The sequence below is a fragment of the Ascaphus truei genome, chromosome 2 (assembly GCF_040206685.1).
Source record: "Ascaphus truei isolate aAscTru1 chromosome 2, aAscTru1.hap1, whole genome shotgun sequence".
NCBI lineage: Eukaryota > Metazoa > Chordata > Amphibia > Anura > Ascaphidae > Ascaphus > Ascaphus truei.
The window spans coordinates 351,852,976-351,874,065 of record NC_134484.1 but is presented as its reverse complement, the minus strand read 5'-3'; the positions used below and the strand labels follow the sequence as shown (position 1 = coordinate 351,874,065).

General features: G+C 47.0%; 1 protein-coding gene across 2 annotated transcripts in view; it reads left to right on the top strand.

Moving 5' to 3' along the window:
• The window catches only part of CPVL (carboxypeptidase vitellogenic like), a 186,978-nt gene extending 167,358 nt beyond the window's left edge, over window positions 1-19,620 (top strand). For both annotated transcript variants that reach the window (XM_075586856.1, XM_075586855.1), the window contains one exon: window positions 19,301-19,620. In XM_075586856.1, coding sequence (XP_075442971.1) covers window positions 19,301-19,405 — 105 coding nt within the window. In that variant the 3' untranslated portion in view covers window positions 19,406-19,620. The remainder of the gene's footprint in view (window positions 1-19,300) is intronic.
• The last annotated feature ends 1,470 nt before the right edge of the window (window positions 19,621-21,090 follow it).

The window sequence follows — 21,090 nt, the reverse complement described above, 5'->3', positions numbered from 1 at the left end:
CCTTCTCCTCCCAGGCAGTGTTTGTGGAGAATAAATTGGTCAGTGGGTATACAGCTGCTGAATTATGGCCAAGCGAACCTTTGTTTTTCTATTTTATGAGTTGACTCTGCACATAAACGTCTGTTGCAGCACTACAAGGAGCTGAACCACGTCAATATAAGCTATTTGAGTTTAGGTGTTGGAAAAGATTAAATTGATCTTCCTCGCCTGGCTCCCTTTCCATTGAAACACAAACTGTAGTTCAAGTAAAGGTCGTTTTAGCTTTGGGAAGCTTTTATTCTAATATAAAACCAGTTGCAAAGTTTCAGTTTGAATTGATATATTCTAGTAGCTGTAACTTTAGTTTTATTTTCTACATTCATTGCATTCCTAATCTGTATTGTGTTATTTGCATATTTATGTATTTGCATTTGTGTGTATAAATATACGCGCACTGCTCATGCGCACGATGTCATGGAAGCGAACCGCAAGTGGTACGCATTTATAACAAACGTGCTGTAGTGTGTAGAATTTAATAGTGATGATCCGGTTCTAAATTGTAAGCTTTGTCGTCGTTTATTAGAGCTCTAGAAGGGGTGATGGAATAAACACAGCACGGTGATGGGGGGAGGAGGGGAAAGTTAAATATAGCTCTGGCAACATTTTGGAAATGTAAAAATCCGACCGTTTTCTTGAGCAAATACATGTGAAGAACTTTCCATTAATGTATAACAATACGGAGCAGCAAAAGGTAATAAGAAAATAGGATATAGGGCAGGGCTCTTCCCTGAAGATCCAGTTCTCTGAAGAGGCCAGATCAGAAAGCATTTAGGAGCAGAAGGGCCACAAGCTTATTATAGTATAATTTTACATACATTTAACAACTTGGAAAATGTGAATATTTTAATGTAGAACATATGTACCATATATATCTACATGACCCCAACTTAAAAGTGACTTTCAGTGGGGAAAATGGTACTTTGCGCCTGTCGTGCTGCTCTGTATTTGCTTGTGCAGCCGAGTCCAAGGGCCACACCAAGGCACTTCGCGGGCCACCTGTTTAAGATGATTGTTTATTTTTGTGTTTATATATGTGTGTGTATGGATACCTGCAGTGAGGTGAGATAGGTGAGTTTTTGGGTATTTATATTGCCTTATTTCTATTGTTGTTTAGCCCTCGCCTTAAAGACTGCGTGGCATTCGAAACGTTATATGCATGGTGGGAGTTTTAGCCTCTGGACAGTAACTTGGGCACTAGAGAAGCGTCTGAAGGGTTGTACGTCACAAATCTTCACGCAGGCACCCTGATCCCACCGTGTAGAAGTTCCTCAATCGCGGGAGTTGCATGGTGGTGCCGGGGGAATTAAGAAAGGTAGGAGATCGGGAGCTACACTTAGACTGCGTTATAAGTGGATCCGCGTTGTAGCGGATCGTGCTATAACGGGGTTGATTTTATATATATATTGTGACATAGTCCAAAGATGTTAAGCAGCTTTCTGCCCCGTTTTAGGTCAGAAAGTGCAGGAATAGTTAAAAATGATCCATTCCACAGCTTCACATTAACTCAGGCTGCTAAATGGAAAATCCAGACCACAGATTACAATGGGTCTAGTTCTCCCTCACCTGCTCTTCTAATCACATGCACAGGTATTTAGAGCAGAGAGGTTTGCATTTCAGTCTCTCTCCTTAGAGCCTGGCGGCTGGGGGTGTCGCTGCTCCCCGGAATCCAGTTCGGGGTGGACGGCCCCTCCAAGTATCACAGTACCAGAGGATTTGCCTGGACACTTGGGACCGAGTTCCCTCCACGAAAAGATAAGACAAACAAATATGTATTGCTGTTTCTAAAAGACTATGCTGTATCTAGTGACCCTAAATGAGAGGGCATTGTTTTAAGCTGGAGAACCAGGTTAGTTGGCCCAGCAGCAGTTAGAGGTTGATTATGATGTGTAGTTAGATCCCTGAAAGGGATAGGATTTTGTTTATATAATTTGGTTTCTTGTTACTTGAAATAACAGTGTGGGAAATACTATGACACTGATATAAGTGAACCGCTGAATGAAAATGTCTGAGTGCCTCTAACCTTCACATGTTAAAGCTGCAGTACCTTACTTGGATGAAAATAAAGCAGGCAGAAGCCTGAGTTAAGCAACGTAATACTTTGCATGTTCCTGTTTGTTGTATAATTAACCCTAGAAGACTTGGCGGGAAGAACCCAGACAGACGTCAGCGCTACAAAAGAGGGGCGTTTGTCACATATGGTGGAGAATGCGGGTCGACACTAAAAGTCTGTGGGTTTGCAAATAAATGCGGGGGTTTAAAATGGCCGCCCAGCTGAAGATAAAGTACAGATGCTATGAGTGAAGTTTGTCCCACTGTGTATATCAGTTGTACTTCCAGCATACACAGAGAATGTGCGAAGTGTGGATGCAATAGCACCCTGAACCCAAAAAAAAAAAAAAAAAAACATTTTTTGGGTTTTCTGAAGAAAGTGAAAATTGCATCTAGCAAGTGCTGTTTGTAAAGCTAATGCCTTTTGCTGAAGTGAGTGAATTTGCAGCTAGCAAGTGCTGTATGTAAGTTGCTGAAGTGAGTGAAATTACAGCTGCCGGGTTTCTAAAATGGCCGACGTGAAATGTTTGTTTTGTAATGTACATAATCATGAAAAACAGTGTCCCTTCAGGCCATACGATGATGATGACGACGATTCGTATGTGGCCCCTGGAAGAGAGCCGTACCTACAGATGAATTTAGTATGCTGGCCTGTCATAAAGTAGGTCACATGGAAGATGTGTGCCCCAAAATTCTCAAAGACAAACAGCTGCAAAAGCAAGCAACGCCCTGTGAGTGCAAGCAAGATGTGGAAGCTGATACCAGTGAGTGTGTGCCCAGTACCACTGATATCTCTGGAGCTAATAAAGCAAAAAGAAAGAAGAAGAAAAAGAAAACTGTTCCTCAAGTCACAGGGGAAGTGACCGAGCCACTTGAACCTGCTCTGTCAGGACATGCGTCAGAAAGGCGCCGAGATGTGCTGCAGACCGGAGTGACCGGCAGAATTGTCACGGGAACAGTGGCAAAGGAAAGGGAGGAGCAAAGGGAAGCTGAATCCTTGAACCAGGATAAAGAGGCTTTAGTTTCTGCACTCCAAGCTGCCCGCCATAATTATGAAGTCCTGTGGCAGGATTTGGTGAAGGAGCGAGAATGTTGGAAGAAGGAGCAAGAATCTAACAATAAGGTGCGAGAAGCGAACGCCGAGTTACAGAGGTGTATACTCCCAGCTTTACAAGAGTACGAGGCTTTGAAGAAAACAGAGTCTCTTACGGAGTGAGCTGGAAAAGGTGACGACTAGTCTGGAAAAGGCCGACACCGTAATTGCCACCATGGATGAAAAACAGATTAAGTCTGACAAATTGATTGCTATCCTAAAACAGAAATACGGGAAGGCTCTACAAGAGGTTCATGCGCTCAGCACAGAGGTGCAAAACTCACGCCTGGAGGGCCACGGTCTTAACGCAGAGCTGGGAATGTTGAAGCAAACCCATGAGATTGCCCTGTGTTATTTAGAGACTGTAAAGCAAGAAAATGAGTCTGAAAATGAAAAATTCAGATTTGACTGACCAAGCAGAAAAAGTGAAGAAACAGTGGACTCAGGAAAAATTAGAAGTGCAGGAAGCACTACAGAATGCATTGATGCACACTCAGAGCCAGCACCAGGAAGAAATAGATGCTCTGAGAACAGAATTGCGAGATGTATGCACAAAACAGAATTCTCTCGCGGAGGAACTTAACGTATTGAAAAAGGAGAAAAGTATTCGAATAAATCAGAAGCTCTTATCCAAGGAAGAAGGGAAAGAGAAAATTATCGGCGTAAACGCGCCGCAACTATCATCCTACAGGCTGCCTACAGAAGGATGAAAATTCGTCAGTTTAATCGTCGGAATAAAGCAGCCTGTGTTCTTCAATCATTCTACCGTGCCCGCATGGTACGAAACAGGTTCCTCATTATGAAAGGAGCGACTATAAAAATCCAGTCTCTGACTAGGATGACACAGAACAGGATTCACTATCAAACCCTGAGAAATGCGTCACTGTTTATCAGCGGTACTTCCGCCTGAATAGATGTAGGCCTCAGGAAAGAGAGGCCCAAGACTACATGCCTGCCGGCTGCAAAGGTAAAATGCCACAGGGTACAGCTGGAGTTAGTGAGAGCCCCATCAAGGTAATCAGTGCTTCATCTCCTAAGTACCATATAATTGCCCCGAAGGGAAAATCCCAAATCCCTGAGAGTGATGGTCGTGAGAAAATACATGGCAGTGAGAAGTACCATAAATGTTCAAAGGTTGCAAAGCAAAAGCGACGAAGGTCAACGCTGGCCTTGAATTTTTCCGGATCTCGCCACTCTGGGCCAAAATATAAAGACAAAGACTATCCGGCCCCAGAGTTCCGTCAGAAGCTAAAGAAACAGTCCAGTCATTTGCAGGTTGCAGCGGGTGTTGAAATGAAGTCAGAGGATGTAATAAACTGGACGTAAAAAAAAAAAAAAAAAAAGTTAATATTCGTGTCGCGAATGCTTAATATTGTACTGGGGAGTTAGCTCAAGTATTTCAGGTAGGACGCTCACACCAGTGAGGTCCATGGCTGCTCACCCCAGTAGGTGTGAGCTGAGGAGGGGGATATGTGACACAGTCCAGAGATGTTAGGCCCGTTTTAGGTCAGAAAGTGCAGGAATAGTTAAAAATGATCCATTCCACAGCTTCACATTAACTCAGGCTGCTGGATGGAAAATCCAGACCACAGATTACAATGGGTCTAGTTCTCCGTCACCTGCTCTTCTAATCACTTGCACAGGTATTTAGAGCAGAGAGGTTTGCATTTCAGTCTCTCTCCTTGGGGGCTGGGGGTGTCGCTGCTCCCCGGAATCCAGTTCGGGGTGGACGGCCCCTCCAAGTATCACAGTACCAGAGGATTTGCCTGGACACTTGGGACGAGTTCCCACCACGAACAGATAAGACAAACAAATATGTATTGCTGTTTCTAAAAGACTATGCTGTATCTAGTGACCCTAAATGAGAGGGCATTGTTTTAAGCTGGGGAACCAGGTTAGTTGGGCCAGCAGCAGTTAGAGGCTGATTATGATGTGTAGTTAGATCCCTGAAAGGAATAGGATTTTGTTTATATAATTTGGTTTCTTGTTACTTGAAATAACAGTGTGGGAAATACTATGACACTGATATAAGTGAACCGCTGAATGAAAATGTCTTGAGTGCCTCTAACCTTCACATGTTAAAGCTGCAGTACCTTACTTGGATGAAAATAAAGCAGGCAGAAGCCTGAGTTAAGCAACGTAATACTTTGCATGTTCCTGTTTGTTGTATAATTAACCCTAGAAGACTGTGTCGGGAAGAACCCAGACAGACGTCAGCGCTACAAAAGAGGGGCGTTTGTCACAATATATATATATGATATATATATACACTGGCGACACACTTTATTCGAGCTCGGCTAGTCCCACGAATTCGGGTATACCCGGGTGTATTGAGGTTTGTGACTGTTTTCTGCCCGAGTGCATTGAGGTATTTTCCAGGCAGGGATTGAAGCATTTGATTCCCGCTGGCTGCAATACTGCACAGTATATATATATATACTGCATTACAATTCATGAATTTATGCCATCTGGTAGACACACGAAGCATTGCAGCCTATTAAATCCTAATCATTATCATTTAACAGATCAGCCGCCCGTCAGCCAGGCATGAACCCAGGCTGGGAAGGCAAACGCAACGGGGCTTGTCAGAGGTGAGGAGCGGCGCATTCCAGGTATCTGCCAGGTACATACTGGGTATTTGCTCGAATAAAGTGTGTCGGTGCAGTATAATATATATATCTATATCCTTAGAAAGTGCAGCTCCTGAAACAGGACTCAAACCCAATCCAAACAGCAAACGATGAAGAACAGCAGGTGCACAAATTTAATCAGGACATGGAAGAAAAGAAAGACACCCAATAGTGCGATATTGTCTGGTTCAACAAATAGAGTATTGATGAGGACTCTATAGATTTTTCACTCACATATTAGACGTGATGATCAGGCAGTGTGTGGTTGTTATAAGTTACCAACTTTTCTCCAAACAGGTACTCCATGTTTACACAGGTATTATACCATGGGAAGGGAGGGAAAATCCACATATAGAAAAGAAAAAGCAAAAATAGTATAATATTGCTTTTATTTAAAAAAACATAAAGTAATGCACTTACACAAGTGACTCTGTGGTGAGCAATTAGACCACCCTGGGTCAATTTGGACGAATAGCTTTTTACACAGCAACAGCTTCTGCTTCACGGCCGATACACCATCCACTGGGCTAGATAATGCAGTCCTCTGTTTTCAATGTCCCCAACAAAGTGTCCTTCAGCAGTGCAAGACTCCACCCTACGCACGTTTCAACATATTAGCCCCTTTTGCTTCAATGTTGAATGGTTTTGAAGCAAAAGGTGGCACTGTGTGCTCATTTGCATGTTATTTCCCGAATCCCTTGCTGCAGTGGAAGTGCTGTGTGATAATGGTAAAAGGCGGGGTTGCAGACCTGTCTAAGACATGCAAATGAGCATACAGTAATATTTCCATTTGCTATATGCTTTACTGTGGAGGGTTTTTGTCACTTTTTTTACCCACCATAACTTAAATAATTAGGGTAAAACCGATCCCTGCTTCTTTTTTGCATAGCCAGTAGAACCAACCCCACACTGAGGAGACCCATTAAGGTTGAAACTGTCTGTCTGTGGGTGGGTTTACTGGCTATGCATCTTAACCCTGGCTGTGCTCAAAGCTGTGACCATGCAGCAAGTTTAAGCCTATAAGGGAACCATGTTCAATGGTTTTGAAGCAAAAGGTGGCACTGTGTGCTCATTTGCATGTCATTTCCCAGAATCCCTTGCGGCAGTGGAAGTGCTGTGTGCTGGGTGATAATGGTGAAAGGCGGGGTTGCAGACCTGTCAAAGACATGCAAATGAGCATACAGTAATATTTCCATTTGATATATATATATATATATAATGCATGAACGCACACACACAAGAAAGATCAGCATTAAAAGCAGAAATAAATGTCCAATGATAAATAAATATAATGTGCTCTTAGCGCAATATTTAATCATTTATCCTAGTAACCAAAGATAAGTATCCCAATCAAGACATAGTGGGCTAAATGCTACGTTAGCCAATATAGACATAAAACAGGTGGTATCTGGTAATAGGAGAAATTGCAACCTCTACTTTGGACAAACCAATTAGTAAATGTGAACAAAAAAGAAAAATAGAGGTGCTGTTCTGTTAATAACAAATCAATATTTATTAAACTACTGCATGTTAAACATTACCAATATATTTAAAAAAAAAAAAAAACAATAATATTAACATGAATGTGAATCACAATTGATAAAATGACCATAAAAATGACATGACTGTCAAAAATGACAATTCCCTGAGTGGAGTAATATGTAAAATGTTCAACTCCTGCTGGAGATGGGTATAGATTAGTCACACTAACTAAGCCTTGAGAAAGCGTTTCCAATCGCGAAACGCGCGTGTCGGCACCCGTCACGTGCACGCGCGCCGTCAGCATTCACGTGGCAGCATCTCAAGTATCACAGTATACAGCTGCCAGACGGCTCGCGTGCTGTTCCCTTCTAAGTGGGCAGGAGTCTAAGTGGTGACTCGGGAAGTACTGGTGAGGGGTGAGCTATCTGAATTTATATTATATCACTGTGACATCAGCAATCATAGACTCCTAACGGTGGTAGCACATTCATGAATATGTGCATAGGCATACCAACAGCCACACCGTTTCTAGGAGTAGATTAGCTCCAGTGCAGATGTCAATTAGTGACAGGAGCTCTCTGTATGTATGGAGTTTACAGCTTCAATCTAGGTAATTAATGTGAGTATTTTATGCAGTCTATGGGACTGACCAAGCCATCATTGGGCTAATCATCTAACTGTTCAGTCAGCCAGCAGTACTCTGTGTATACATCTCTGCATATTGGCAGAATATTCACTTTGCAAACCTCATTATACACTCACCTTGCACCTATCTTTGACTAAAAAGATAGGTGAACCACACTACACAGAGGTCTCGGTGGTAATAGTATTCTAAGACAGTGGAAGCGCATTCATCAATATGCGCACAGGCATACAGACTACCACACTGTCGATAGGAATCTATACACCACTGTAATTTCACTCTGTGTATTTCAGCTAGCTCTTGTACTTTTGGAGCAATTTAGCTGTTGTCAGGTGATTAAGGACCCATTACCCCACGCATAGTGAGGACATACCAGATATACTGCGCCGATTAATTTATCTGCATACCACTATTGTGAGTATAATCACATCTTCTCACGTTATTACCTCTATACCTGTCTGACAATCAGGACAGGCTATCAGTTAGCTTTCCCCCTACACCAGTGTATACCAAATTACCACCATAAGGGAAAACTGCATATCAGTTCCCTGGGAACGTTTTGATCCAATAAACCTCATACGTCTCCCTAACTTTATCAACCCGGAGTATCTTATATACTCATCAGTAGGGTTTAAATATATGTGTGTCAATTGATGTATTTTAACACCCATTATTTTAATCAGCAAAGCATTAAAGATTATTCTTAATATATTTATCACTACACATTTAGGGGATATTGAGTGTTTTCAGTGGGTTCTTGTCCTTTCTATATTTAAAAATATATAGTAGATATATATATAATCAAAAAATAAATAAACGATACCGTTCTGTGGCTAACGAAATGCTTTTATTTGTGCGAGCTTTCGAGATACACTGATCTCTTCTTCCGGCGATGTTACAATGAATGAAGCAAGCAAAGGGAATACTTAAAAACAGTGTCTCTTGGAATGTAATCTGTGCTCGTCCCTCCCCCGTGTGTGGATGTGATTTATGGCTAGAGGTGTTAAATATCTATATATATAGTCAATGAAAAAATAGTTTGCACTCACGGTTTCTCAAATGAAGGCAGATGCTCGTCCCGTATAGAAACATATAGAGGGTAACTGTACACTGCCCTGAGCAAGGTCCCACTCTGAGGACCGAAACGTTGGCTGCCCTGTGCTGTTAATACACTTTATTTACTTCATTATATTGCGGTGTGCTGTCTCTTTGTTACCTGGATTTCCCTGGTTACCCTATATCTGTGTGTGTGTGTGTGTGTGTGTGTGTGTGTGTGTGTGTGTGTGTGTGTATGTGTATAAATGTGTGTGTGTGTATATATATTATTTCTTGAAAACAGGCTTATGTCAGATTTGTTAGTCCTACAAAATAACGTTATTTGTTCCAGCTCTAGATCGTGACAAAAACACAGGCCCGTCTACAATATGCTGCAAGATGGTCTTCCGCAAGCTGGAGGAACAGTTCAGTTTCATTAATATGGATGACACCTAAACTCTATCCAGCCCACACAGCTTTCCGTGGATTTCCCAAAACAAACTGTTCTTAAACACCGACAAGACTGTAACAATGGTATTTAGGACCAAGGCTAAAGGACAGGGTGAAGAGAAGCGCTTGGTGCGATCAGATTGCCGAATCTGGGTGCACACGTCCAAAGTGTGGGTGTGTGCTCAGCACGTGCATGTGTGCTTGCCCCGGCGCTCTGCTTGGGGAGTCACATAAATTTGATCTTAGGCCCGATGGCGCCCCCTTCCCTTCAGTAGCACGCCCCTCCCACTCGCAACTTTTAACTGGACAGGAAAAAGCTCCTGCTCAGTCAGCGCCTGACAGTGCGCCTCTCGAGCGTCAGTGTGTTTCTCTTCACCCTGGCCTTGGCCTAAAGCTACCAATGACGGAGCTTCAGATCAGAACCAGCTCTAATACCATCCTAGCCCCTGTTACTAGTTTTAAGTATCTGGGCCTATGGTTTGACTACCATTTAACATTTGGGTTGCACATTGACACCCTGACATCCATAACCTATGCCAAACTAGGTGTACTGTATAGGAACACATCCTCTCTAAGCCTGCTGGTTAGAAAGCACATTGCACAGCAGATGCTAATGCCAATTATAGACTATGGAGACATAGTATATGGCACGGCACCCCAAACCCACCTTAGCAAACTTGACACCTTCTACAGTTGAATATGCCTCTTTGTTCCTCCAATGTAACTACAACACACATCACTGCGAAATGCTAAAATAATTAGATTGGTCATCACTTGAGTCTAGGCGCAAAGTTCATCTTTCCTGTCTTGCCTTCAAATACTTTCTGGGCAAGCTCCTCGCCTATATGAACAAGCTCCTCACCCCTACCACATGCAGCACTTATATAGTTACATAGTAGATGAGGTTGAAAAAAGACGTACGTCCATCAAGTTCAATCTATGCTAAATTTAGACAACAGATACTTTATGCTATATTTATACTTAATTATTGATCCAGAGCAAGGCAAAAAAAAAAACCCAGTCATATCATCCAATGATATCTCATAAAGGGAAAATAAATTCCTCCTGACTCCAGGAATTGGCAATCGGATTAATCCCTGGATCAACATCCTTCCCATGTATACTTATTTGGTATATCCCTGTATACCTTTCCTTTCTAAGTAGATGTCCAACCTTTTTTTGAACAAATCAATTGTATCTGCCATCACAGTCTCCATGGGTAATGAATTCCACGTTTTAACTGCCCTTACTGTAAAGAAGCCTTTCCTTTGTTGCTGGTGAAATCTTTTTTTCCTCCAACCTTAAGGGGTGGCCCCGAGTCCTTAGTACTGCCCGTGGGATGTATAGTTCTTTTGAAAGCTCCTTGTACTGTCCCCGAATATATTTGTATATAGTTATCATATCCCCTCTTAGACGCCGCTTTTCTGATGTAAATAAATCTAATTTAGCTAGCCTCTCCTCATAAGTTAGATTGTCCATCCCCTTTATTAATTTGGTGGCTCTTCTCATAATGTATTTTCTTAGGATTGGTGCCCAAAATTGTACTCCATATTGAAGGTGTGGTCTTACTAATGCTTTGTAAAGGGGCATAATTATGTTTACTTCCCTTCCATCCATTGCCCGTTTTAATGTTTGCCTTTGCATCTACTGCATGACTTTGGGCACTATTGCTAAGCCTGCTGTCTACAAGCACTTCTAAATCCTTCTCCATCAAGGATTCCCCCAATTTCTCCCCATTTAATTTGTAAGTCGCCTTTTTTATTCTTGCTTCCCAAATTCATAAACTTACATTATCTGTATTAAACCTCATCTGCCATTTACCTGCCCACATTTCCAGTCCATCCAAGTCCTTCTGAAGAGAAATTACATCCTGCTATGATTCTACTACCTTTCACAATTTAGTATCATCAGCAACGATGGAGAGTTTGCCCTCAATGCCAACCTCAAGGTCATTAATAAACAAGTTAAAAAGCAGGGGTCCCAGTACCAATCCTTGAGGTACTCCACTCACGACTTTAGCCCAACCTGAAAAAGTTCCATTTATGACAACCCTCTGTTGTCTGTCATTTAACCAGTTTTCAATCCGGGTGCATATATTATTACTGAGTCCAATTTTCTTTATTTTGTACACCAACCTCTTGGGTGAAACCGTATCAAAAGTCTTTGCAAAATCTAAGTAGACCACATCAACTGCATTACCCTGAGATCTGACCAAAAGACAGCTCATGGTCCCAAGGTTCAACAAAGTATCCAAAGTATCCGGTCGCACCTCCTCTTACCGTGCACCACATACCTGGAACAATTTACAGAGACTCTCAAAGTTCTTTCAAAACTAAAGCTGTCTCACATTTTAATCTGGTCTGTAACTGTTTCATATGCCTAAAAGATAAAATATGTTAAACTGTTCATGCAAAGTCTTTATGCATAATGTATAATCCAGTTCAAATAATGTAACCATGTATTTGTCATCATAACCCTGTGCCCAGGACATACTGTGTATTACTTCCTTGTTAAACATTTTATAAATAAAAAATTAAATAAATAATACTGAATAGAGACCATAGTTTCCAGTGGTTATACAATGGTGTTTGCTAGCATCACCAGCACTTCTTTACCAACTGTACAGTACTATCCTACAAGCTAGTGTATAGATTGAGACAGATTTATTTACAGTTGGATAGTGGTGACTTTGCAGATCACCATGGTCGGGTGCATGTTTATATAATGGCTGTTCTTTTTCACACAAGTACTGGAACTAGTTTTGGTGTCTTGGGTTCAGATGTGTCTTGTCAGATCTTACAGTAAATTATTGGATGAGTCTCTCTTTGTTTTCTCCTCTGTTTTGAGCAGACCACAGGCTAGGATTTGTGGCACCAACTCAAAGTGGGAGATTCCATAAGGTTCATTGCGGCTAACGTTTGTGATCCAGCATTAACGGCCATTCAAGCCTGTGGCGGTTCACGCCAGATCTAGTGCGTTACCCCGAAACTGACCTTAGTGAATCTCTCCCAAAGTCCTTTAAGAATAACTGTTTAAATGCAGCACATTCATACTATTTACATTTTCATGAAGAAAAACAAAATAAGGCACTTATGGCTAGTTTCCTAATTTTCACGAAATTGTATTCTGCAAGCCAAGATCGAATCTTTACTTCCCTTGTTTTCACAGCTCTTAATCCACTAACATACAATAAAAAGCACAATCAAACGAGGCATTAAAATGCGTTTCTGACATTAATTATGGTGAGCATGCATATTCTATCAAAAAGATGCACTATTACCCTGTTGGTGTGCATAGTTGTTGTAGCATGTAACTCCTAGTTGATGCCCTGTAACTCTCCATACTGTATTTCCTGTTTTGCACTTGCTCACAATACAAAAAGTGGCTGCCTGGAGGTCAGAAAAATGTCAGTCCACATTGACACTCCCTAACTCAGTAAATAATGCGAGCAGAGTAAGTGCTAAATGCTTCCATTCATTGAGTGATGCCCCTTCAAAGTGCTCCTCCTGTAATCAATTTATCAGCCAAATGTTTTTTTGTTTGTTGTGCTTGATAATTAGAAATGTAAATCTAAAATCTATTGAGTAACACATTTTTATAGTAGTTGAATGAATGTTCTGCAATTTAAGATTTGATATTTTGAATATTGAATGTAATATGTAATGCATTGAAAAGCTTCTATGTCTAAAAGAAGAGCGGGAAACTGCGTATTATGATTCAGAAAACTTAGTTGCAAAGTACGCAGTCACATTGCTGGGGGGAAAAATGAAATGAATGTTATTACCTATCTATCATTTATTGGGCTAGACTTGGCAACTCATGGCTATAAATGCACAGTAGTTTCGAAGGAAAATGTGTGACCACAGCAGAATTACTGTCCCATGTTGGTGCCAAGAACTGCTTACCGTTGTAATATTTAATTGAGCCTCCGCTTTTGAACAGTTAGAACTTCTGACCACAGTCGATGAACAGTTCTGTTTACACTGTGTGTTTGGGCAGGACCGCTATGTATTGCTGATTGGTTTTATGATATCTTACAGTGTTTTTTTTGTTTGTTTTTTAACATCATAATAGTATTTAAAACCACATAACATATGGAGTTACACGCATGCATTTTTGTTTAATAACCTTCTATTTTACATGGAAGCTCATCTTGCATATTGATTTCCAAAATGCACATCTTATCTTATTTTTTTTTCCTCTTTAAACTGTGTCGCAGATTTCGATGTTAAAGTGGCACCTTGCTCTGTGCCTTATTTATGGGATTTTTGTAACCCAGAACACATTAGTAGGAGGCACTTGCTTGCTACTTTGGAATATGTGCCAGTTAGTGGTTTAACTCACTACTAGTTATCTTTTTACTAATGGTAATTCAAGGACACATTGTATTCTCTGCACCTTTCTTATTTTGTAGTGCAGTCACTTAATGTACAAACAAACAATACCTGAGAGTGCAGCAGACTTAGGCTGCGTACATAGGACTGCAGCCGTGCTGAGCCGAACCGCTTACGTGACCGGAGCGCGAAAATCTATCTTTTGAAAATGACCTACGCACGCTTGCGGAAGCGTGCGCGAGCCCCTGCTAAAGCCGCTCTCATTGCGGCTGCAGGGGCTCACTGAGGAGCGTCAGCGCACCTCAGCACGGGTCAGCGCCTTATAGTGTACATGCTAAGCGATAACAGGGTAATGTGTCACATGGGTTCCATTTTATCCCAGCTGCTTTAGCAGGGGAGGTGTCAGATTACTCTGTTTAGGACCCCTGTTTAATATGCTGTGAAGCAGTCTGCTAGTGTTGGGAAGATGTCATTCCCTTTTGTTTTAATAGACAGCTTTACTCTTCTCCAGCTTTCTGAAAAGGATTCTAAAATAAATACAGTGTCAATTAGTTTGTCATAATACCAATTTTGATGGAATTGTGTCTCTCTGTGTGTGTCTCTGTGTGTGTGTGTCTCTGTGTGTGTGTGTACTGAGTTAAGTTATGGTGAGTAAAAAAAGTGATAAAAACCCTCCAAAGCAAATATGCAAATGTAATACAACTGTATGCTCATCTGCATGTCTTAGGCATGTTGGGCTTCCCCCCCCCTTCACAGTTAGACGGTGGCGGTTCACTGGGGGGGGGCGGGTTGTAATCCCCCCCCTTCAGAGCTGTCCGGTGGTGGCTCACTGTGGGGGCGAGAGGGAGGGTTGCGCGGCGGTGGCTCACTGCGGGTGCTAGTGACGGGGGCGGCGGCGCTATATCTCTGCGGCGGCTGACTTTGGGTGCAGTGTGTGACGGGGGTGTGTGGCAGCTGCTGACTTACTGTGCTGCAGGCTGTCCGCTGCAGTGTCGGGCAGGAGCATGGCCGCCAACAGAAATCATGGGACCCAGGACAAATGAAACACACACACGTCTGTAACCCTGCCTATCACCATTATCCCCAGCATACAGTGCTTCCACTGCAGGAAGGGATTCTGGGAAATGACATGCAAATGAGCACACCATGTCACCTTTTGTCTGAAAATCCATTGTTACATGGAGCCCATATAAGCTAATGCTCGCTGTTAACACAGCTTTAAAGCACAGCTTGGGAATCAGATGCAAAGCCAGAGAAACCATTCACAGACATGTTTGAACATGTTTGTTAATGGGTATCATCAGTGTGAAGTTGTAGTACTTCTGGCTTTGCATTTTCAAGACTGTAGGGTTTACCATCACGTTTTAAGTTATGGTGGGTGAAAAAGGCAACAAGAAACCTCCACCGTATTGCATATAGCAAATTAAAAGATCACGTGAGCACAATCACGTGTCTTAGGCAGGCCTGCAACCCTGCCTTTCACCATTATCACCCAGCATACAGTGCTCCCACTGCAGCAAAGGATTCTGGGAATAGATGTGCAAATGAGCACACAGTGTGTCACCTTTTGTCTGAAACGTATATAATATCGCTCACTCGTGTGTGTGTGTGTGTGTGTGTACAATATGTATAACTAGCTGAGAGACCCGGCGTTGCCCGGGATGTAATGTTCCCGTTCCTCTCTCTCCTCCCCCCTCTCTCTGTTTGTCCCCCATTCACATCAATCCAGTCCCCCCCCTCCCTCCCTCCCTCCCTCCTTTACAGCTTCATGTAGCGTGTGTGCGTCAGTCACTGTGTGTTTGCTCGCGCGTCAGTGAGTCTGAGGCAGAAACACAAACACACACAGACTGACTGACGCACACACAGTCAGTGTGTGCCTCAGTCAGTGTGTGCGTGCGTCAGTCAGGCTTTGTGTGCGCGTCAGTCAGTGTGTGCGTGCGTGCGGCAGTCAGTCAGTGTGTGCGCGCGGGGCATCAAAGGCAGGGGGGGGCGTCAAAGGCAGGGGGGGGCGTCAAAGGGAGGGGGGGCGTCAAAGGGAGGGGGGGGGCGTCAAAGGGAGGGGGGGGTCGTCAAAGGGAGGGGGGGGCGTCAAAGGGAGGGGGGGGCGTCAAAGGGAGGGGGGGGGCGTCAAAGGGAGGGGGGGGCGTCAAAGGGAGGGGGGGGGCGTCAAAGGGAGGGGGGGGGCGTCAAAGGGAGGGGGGGGGCGTCAAAGGGAGGGGGGGGCGTCAAAGGGAGGGGGGGGGGGCGTCAAAGGGAGGGGGGGGCGTCAAAGGGAGGGGGGGGCGTCAAAGGGAGGGGGGGGCGTCAAAGGGAGGGGGGGGGGCGTCAAAGGGAGGGGGGGGGCGTCAAAGGGAGGGGGGGGGCGTCAAAGGGAGGGGGGGGGCGTCAAAGGGAGGGGGGGGGCGTCAAAGGGAGGGGGGGGGCGTCAAAGGGAGGGGGGGGGCGTCAAAGGGAGGGGGGGGCGTCAAAGGGAGGGGGGGGGCGTCAAAGGGAGGGGGGGGCGTCAAAGGGAGGGGGGGGGCGTCAAAGGGAGGGGGGGGGCGTCAAAGGGAGGGGGGGGGCGTCAAAGGGAGGGGGGGGGCGTCAAAGGGAGGGGGGGGGCGTCAAAGGGAGGGGGGGGGCGTCAAAGGGAGGGGGGGGGCGTCAAAGGGAGGGGGGGGGCGTCAAAGGGAGGGGGGGGGGGGGCGTCAAAGGGAGGGGGGGGGGGGCGTCAAAGGGAGGGGGGGGGGGGCGTCAAAGGGAGGGGGGGGGCGTCAAAGGGAGGGGGGGGGCGTCAAAGGGAGGGGGGGGGCGTCAAAGGGAGGGGGGGGCGTCAAAGGGAGGGGGGGGCGTCAAAGGGAGGGGGGGGGGCGTCAAAGGGAGAGGGGGGGGCGTCAAAGGGAGGGGGGGGCGTCAAAGGGAGGGGGGGGCGTCAAAGGGAGGGGGGGGCGTCAAAGGGAGGGGGGGGGCGTCAAAGGGAGGGGGGGGGCGTCAAAGGGAGGGGGGGGGCGTCAAAGGGAGAGGGGGGGGCGTCAAAGGGAGAGGGGGGGGGCGTCAAAGGGAGAGGGGGGGGGCGTCAAAGGGAGGGGGGGGGCGTCAAAGGGAGGGGGGGGGCGTCAAAGGGAGGGGGGGGGCGTCAAAGGGAGGGGGGGGGCGTCAAAGGGAGGGGGGGGGGCGCCTCAAAGGCATGGATTCCTCCCCCTGCATTTCCTGCAGTGGACAGGAGGGGGGGGGGCAGTGGACAGGAGGGGGGGGGGGCAGTGGACAGGAGGGGGGGGGGGCAGTGGACAGGAGGGGGGGGGCAGTGGACAGGAGGGGGGGGGCAGTGGACAGGAGGGGGGGGCAGTGGACAGGAGGGGGGGGGCAGTGGACAGGAGGGGGGGGGGGCAGTGGACAGGAGGGGGGGGGCAGTGGACAGGAGGGGGGGGGGCAGTGGACAGGAGGGGGGGGGCAGTGGACAGGAGGGGGGGGCAGTGGACAGGAGGGGGGGGCAGTGGACAGGAGGGGGGGGGCAGTGGACAGGAGGGGGGGGGGGCAGTGGACAGGAGGGGGGGGGGCAGTGGACAGGAGGGGGGGGGGCAGTGGACAGGAGGGGGGGGGCAGTGGACAGGAGGGGGGGGGCAGTGGACAGGAGGGGGGGGGCAGTGGACAGGAGGGGGGGGCAGTGGACAGGAGGGGGGGGGGGCAGTGGACAGGAGGGGGGGGGGCAGTGGACAGGAGGGGGGGGGGCAGTGGACAGGAGGGGGGGGGGCAGTGGACAGGAGGGGGGGGGGCAGTGGACAGGAGGGGGGGGGGCAGTGGACAGGAGGGGGGGGCAGTGGACAGGAGGGGGGGGGCAGTGGACAGGAGGGGGGGGGCAGTGGACAGGAGGGGGGGGCAGTGGACAGGAGGGGGGGGCAGTGGACAGGAGGGGGGGGGCAGTGGACAGGAGGGGGGGGGCAGTGGACAGGAGGGAGGGGGCAGTGGACAGGAGGGGGGTGGCAGTGGACAGGAGGGGGGGGCAGTGGACAGGAGGGGGGACAGGAGGGGGGACGCAGTGGACAGGAGGGGGGACGCAGTGGACAGGAGGGGGGACGCAGTGGACAGGAGGGGGGGCAGTGGACAGGAGGGGGGGGGGGCAGTGGACAGGAGGGGGGGGCAGTGGACAGGAGGGGGGGCAGTGGACAGGAGGGGGGGGGGCAGTGGACAGGAGGGGGGGGCAGTGGACAGGAGGGGGGGCAGTGGACAGGAGGGGGGGGGGCAGTGGACAGGAGGGGGGGGCAGTGGACAGGAGGGGGGACAGGAGGGGGGACGCAGTGGACAGGAGGGGGGGGCAGTGGACAGGAGGGGGGGCAGTGGATAGGAGGGGGGGGCAGTGGACAGTGACACACACACACACACACACACACACACACACACACACACACACACACACACACACACCTCAGTTGATGCGCCCTTTCTTTAGTTCCGTTTGGCGCCGGAGGTGGGGAGCGACACCTACCTGTACTTCCGGGCGCCGCCACCGTCTGACTCGGCGCCGCGAGGGAGGAAGGGGGTCCGCCATCTTACGCGCCGCGTGGCAGCTGCGGGAAGCGAGGTGATTTGGAGCGGGGAGGGGGGAGAGGTGATTTGGAGCGGGGAGAGGTGATTTGGAGCGGGGAGAGGTGATTTGGAGCGGGGAGAGGTGATTTGGAGCGGGGAGAGGTGATTTGGAGCGGGGAGAGGTGATGCCGCTGGGGAGGGGGAAGAGGTGATGCCGCTGGGGAGGGGGAAGAGGTGATGCCGCTGGGGAGGGGGAAGAGGTGATGCCGCTGGGGAGGGGGAAGAGGTGATGCCGCTGGGGAGGGGGAAGAGGTGATGCCGCTGGGGAGGGGGAAGAGGTGATGCCGCTGGGGAGGGGGAAGAGGTGATGCCGCTGGGGAGGGGGAAGAGGTGATTTGGAGAGGGGAGAGGTGTGTGTGTGTGTGTGTGTGTGTGTGTGTGTGTGTGTGTGTGTGTGTGTGTGTGTGTGTGTGTGTGTGTGTGTGTGTGTGTGTGTGTGTGTGTGTGTGATTGATTTATTTTTTTGGACCTTTGGCCCGTCACTCCGCCTCAGGCCAATGAGAGGTGTGGGGGGCGGGCCAAGGGGGTGGTGTGAGTGTGTGAGGCCAATGAGAGGTGTGCGGGGGCGGGCCAAGGGACCAATGAGATTGCCGCTAGGGACACCGGACATCCAGCAGGCAGGCATGCATGCATGCAGGCAGGCAGGCAAACATACAGTGCTTTCACTAATATAGTATAAGATATGGGATTGTTACAAAATGAAGAGCCTATTTATTTCTTTAAGTTTGTGTTGTAAGATATAATAAAGCATAATTTGACTGTGCATAATCTAATAGAAACATTGTGCATAGTTGGAAGATGCATTTGTGAACTAACCTTTTCCCATATCACTAGTAATGGAAAAAAAACTGTTGGTTTACTCAAACTTATTTTCTGGTGATGTAGTTAAATTTAGTGTATAGTTGATCAAACCCTTTAGATCTGATTAGGCAACAGAAATAATCAAGTATTTTTTTTTTAACCATTTCCTTTTCTTTTGTAGGTGATTGTGAGAGGAGGCGGCCACATCCTGCCATACGACCAGCCTGAAAGATCTTTCGACATGATTGACCGATTTCTCCAAAAGTGTGAAGCTTTACAATGCTAACGCATAGCGGGTGAAATACAACATTCTCTTGGTTCCTACTGTAACTGAATACTGTGCCCTTTTAAAGATTCATCTGATCACGTTTAATGAATTAAGAATCTGCACCTCGTTTTCAAGCACATGGAACTTGTCTGCTATAGGGATCTGACATTTTTTGTTAATGGCTGAAATTGTGAAATTAAAAAAATAAATAACTTTTGGTTATAATATTAAAATTGTCTCTAATGTTGTATACATATGAATGTATTTTTTTTTTAAGTATGCAAAACAAAATATGTATAATGGCAACGCTTACAGGATGTTTTACTTTCATGCATACCTAAAGGTACAGCTGCAGAAGATGTATTGTACAACTATTTGTAGTAACTGGCGTAGCTAGCAGTTAATGGCGCTATCCCACTGAGAAAAATATTTTGGAATTCCGAAAAAAGGAAAACCGTTTTCTGGCTATGCACTACATTAACCCACGCTGTGCTCAAAAAGCTGTGTAAGGCTTTGGCCGGCGGCGCGCGCGGCCGCGGGCCACCAGCTGCTTGCCCCCGTTCTAGATGTCCCCGCTGGCTCCTTCCGGCGTGGCTGACTGCGTGCTGTGACGCGTCAGCCAGCCGGAGCGACAAGGAGCTTGTGGTTTTGGCCAGTGTCGCGTCACGTGACATCCCAGCAGCCAATCCGATTCCCCCCTCTGCTCCGATCCCCGTTCCAATTTCCCCCTTCAGCTCCGATCCCCCTTCCAATTTCCCCCTTCAGCTCCGATCCCCCTTCCGATTCCCTCCCTGCTCCGATTTCCCGCCTCTGCCCGGTCCCCGTTCCGATTTCCCCCTTGCTCCGATTCACCCCCCCTGTGTGTGTATTTGCCTGTGTGTGTGTGTGTGTGTGTGCCTGTGTGTGCCTGTGTGTGTGCGCGAGTGGAGGGGAGCAGGGAAGGAGCTGCGGGTGTGTGTCCTGGTTTTTTTTCTTAACTTTTGGCCGGCTCGGGAGGAGGGAGCAGTGATGCGCGAGAGGCAGAAAATTTGTATCTCCCGCTCCCTACAGACCGCAAGTAGCGGTCAATTGCCTGTCAGCGCGCCGCCTGTCTGCAGTGCGGGCGCGCTGACTGAGGGGACGGGGCCTTAGCCTAATACACCATGCATAAGCTCAGAACCAACTCGAACACAATTCTAGCCCTGGTCACTAGTTTTAATTATCTGGGCATATGGTTTGACTCCCATTTAACATTTGGGTTGCACATTGGTACTCTGACATCCAAAACCTATGGCAAACTAGGTATACTTTATTGGAACAAATCCTCCCTAAGCCGGATGGTCAGAAAGCGCATCGCACAGCAGATGCTAATGCCAATTATAGACTATGGGAACATAGTATATGGTACAGCATCCCAAACTCACCTTAGCAAACTAGACACCCTCGACAATTCAATATACTATTTTGTACTACAATGTAATTACAACACGCACCACTGCGAAATACTCAAAGAACTAGTGTGGCTATCCCTTGAAGACAAGTACTTTGTGCCTGGACATCTAAACAAGTTCCTCACCCCTACCACACGCAATACTTATCATCTGAGATCTGATTCCAAAAGACTGTTCAACAAAGAATACGGTCGCTCCTCCTTATCTTACTGTGCACCTCACGACTGTAACAACCTAACAGACTGTCACCGCCAGTTTTAAGTTCTTTCAAGA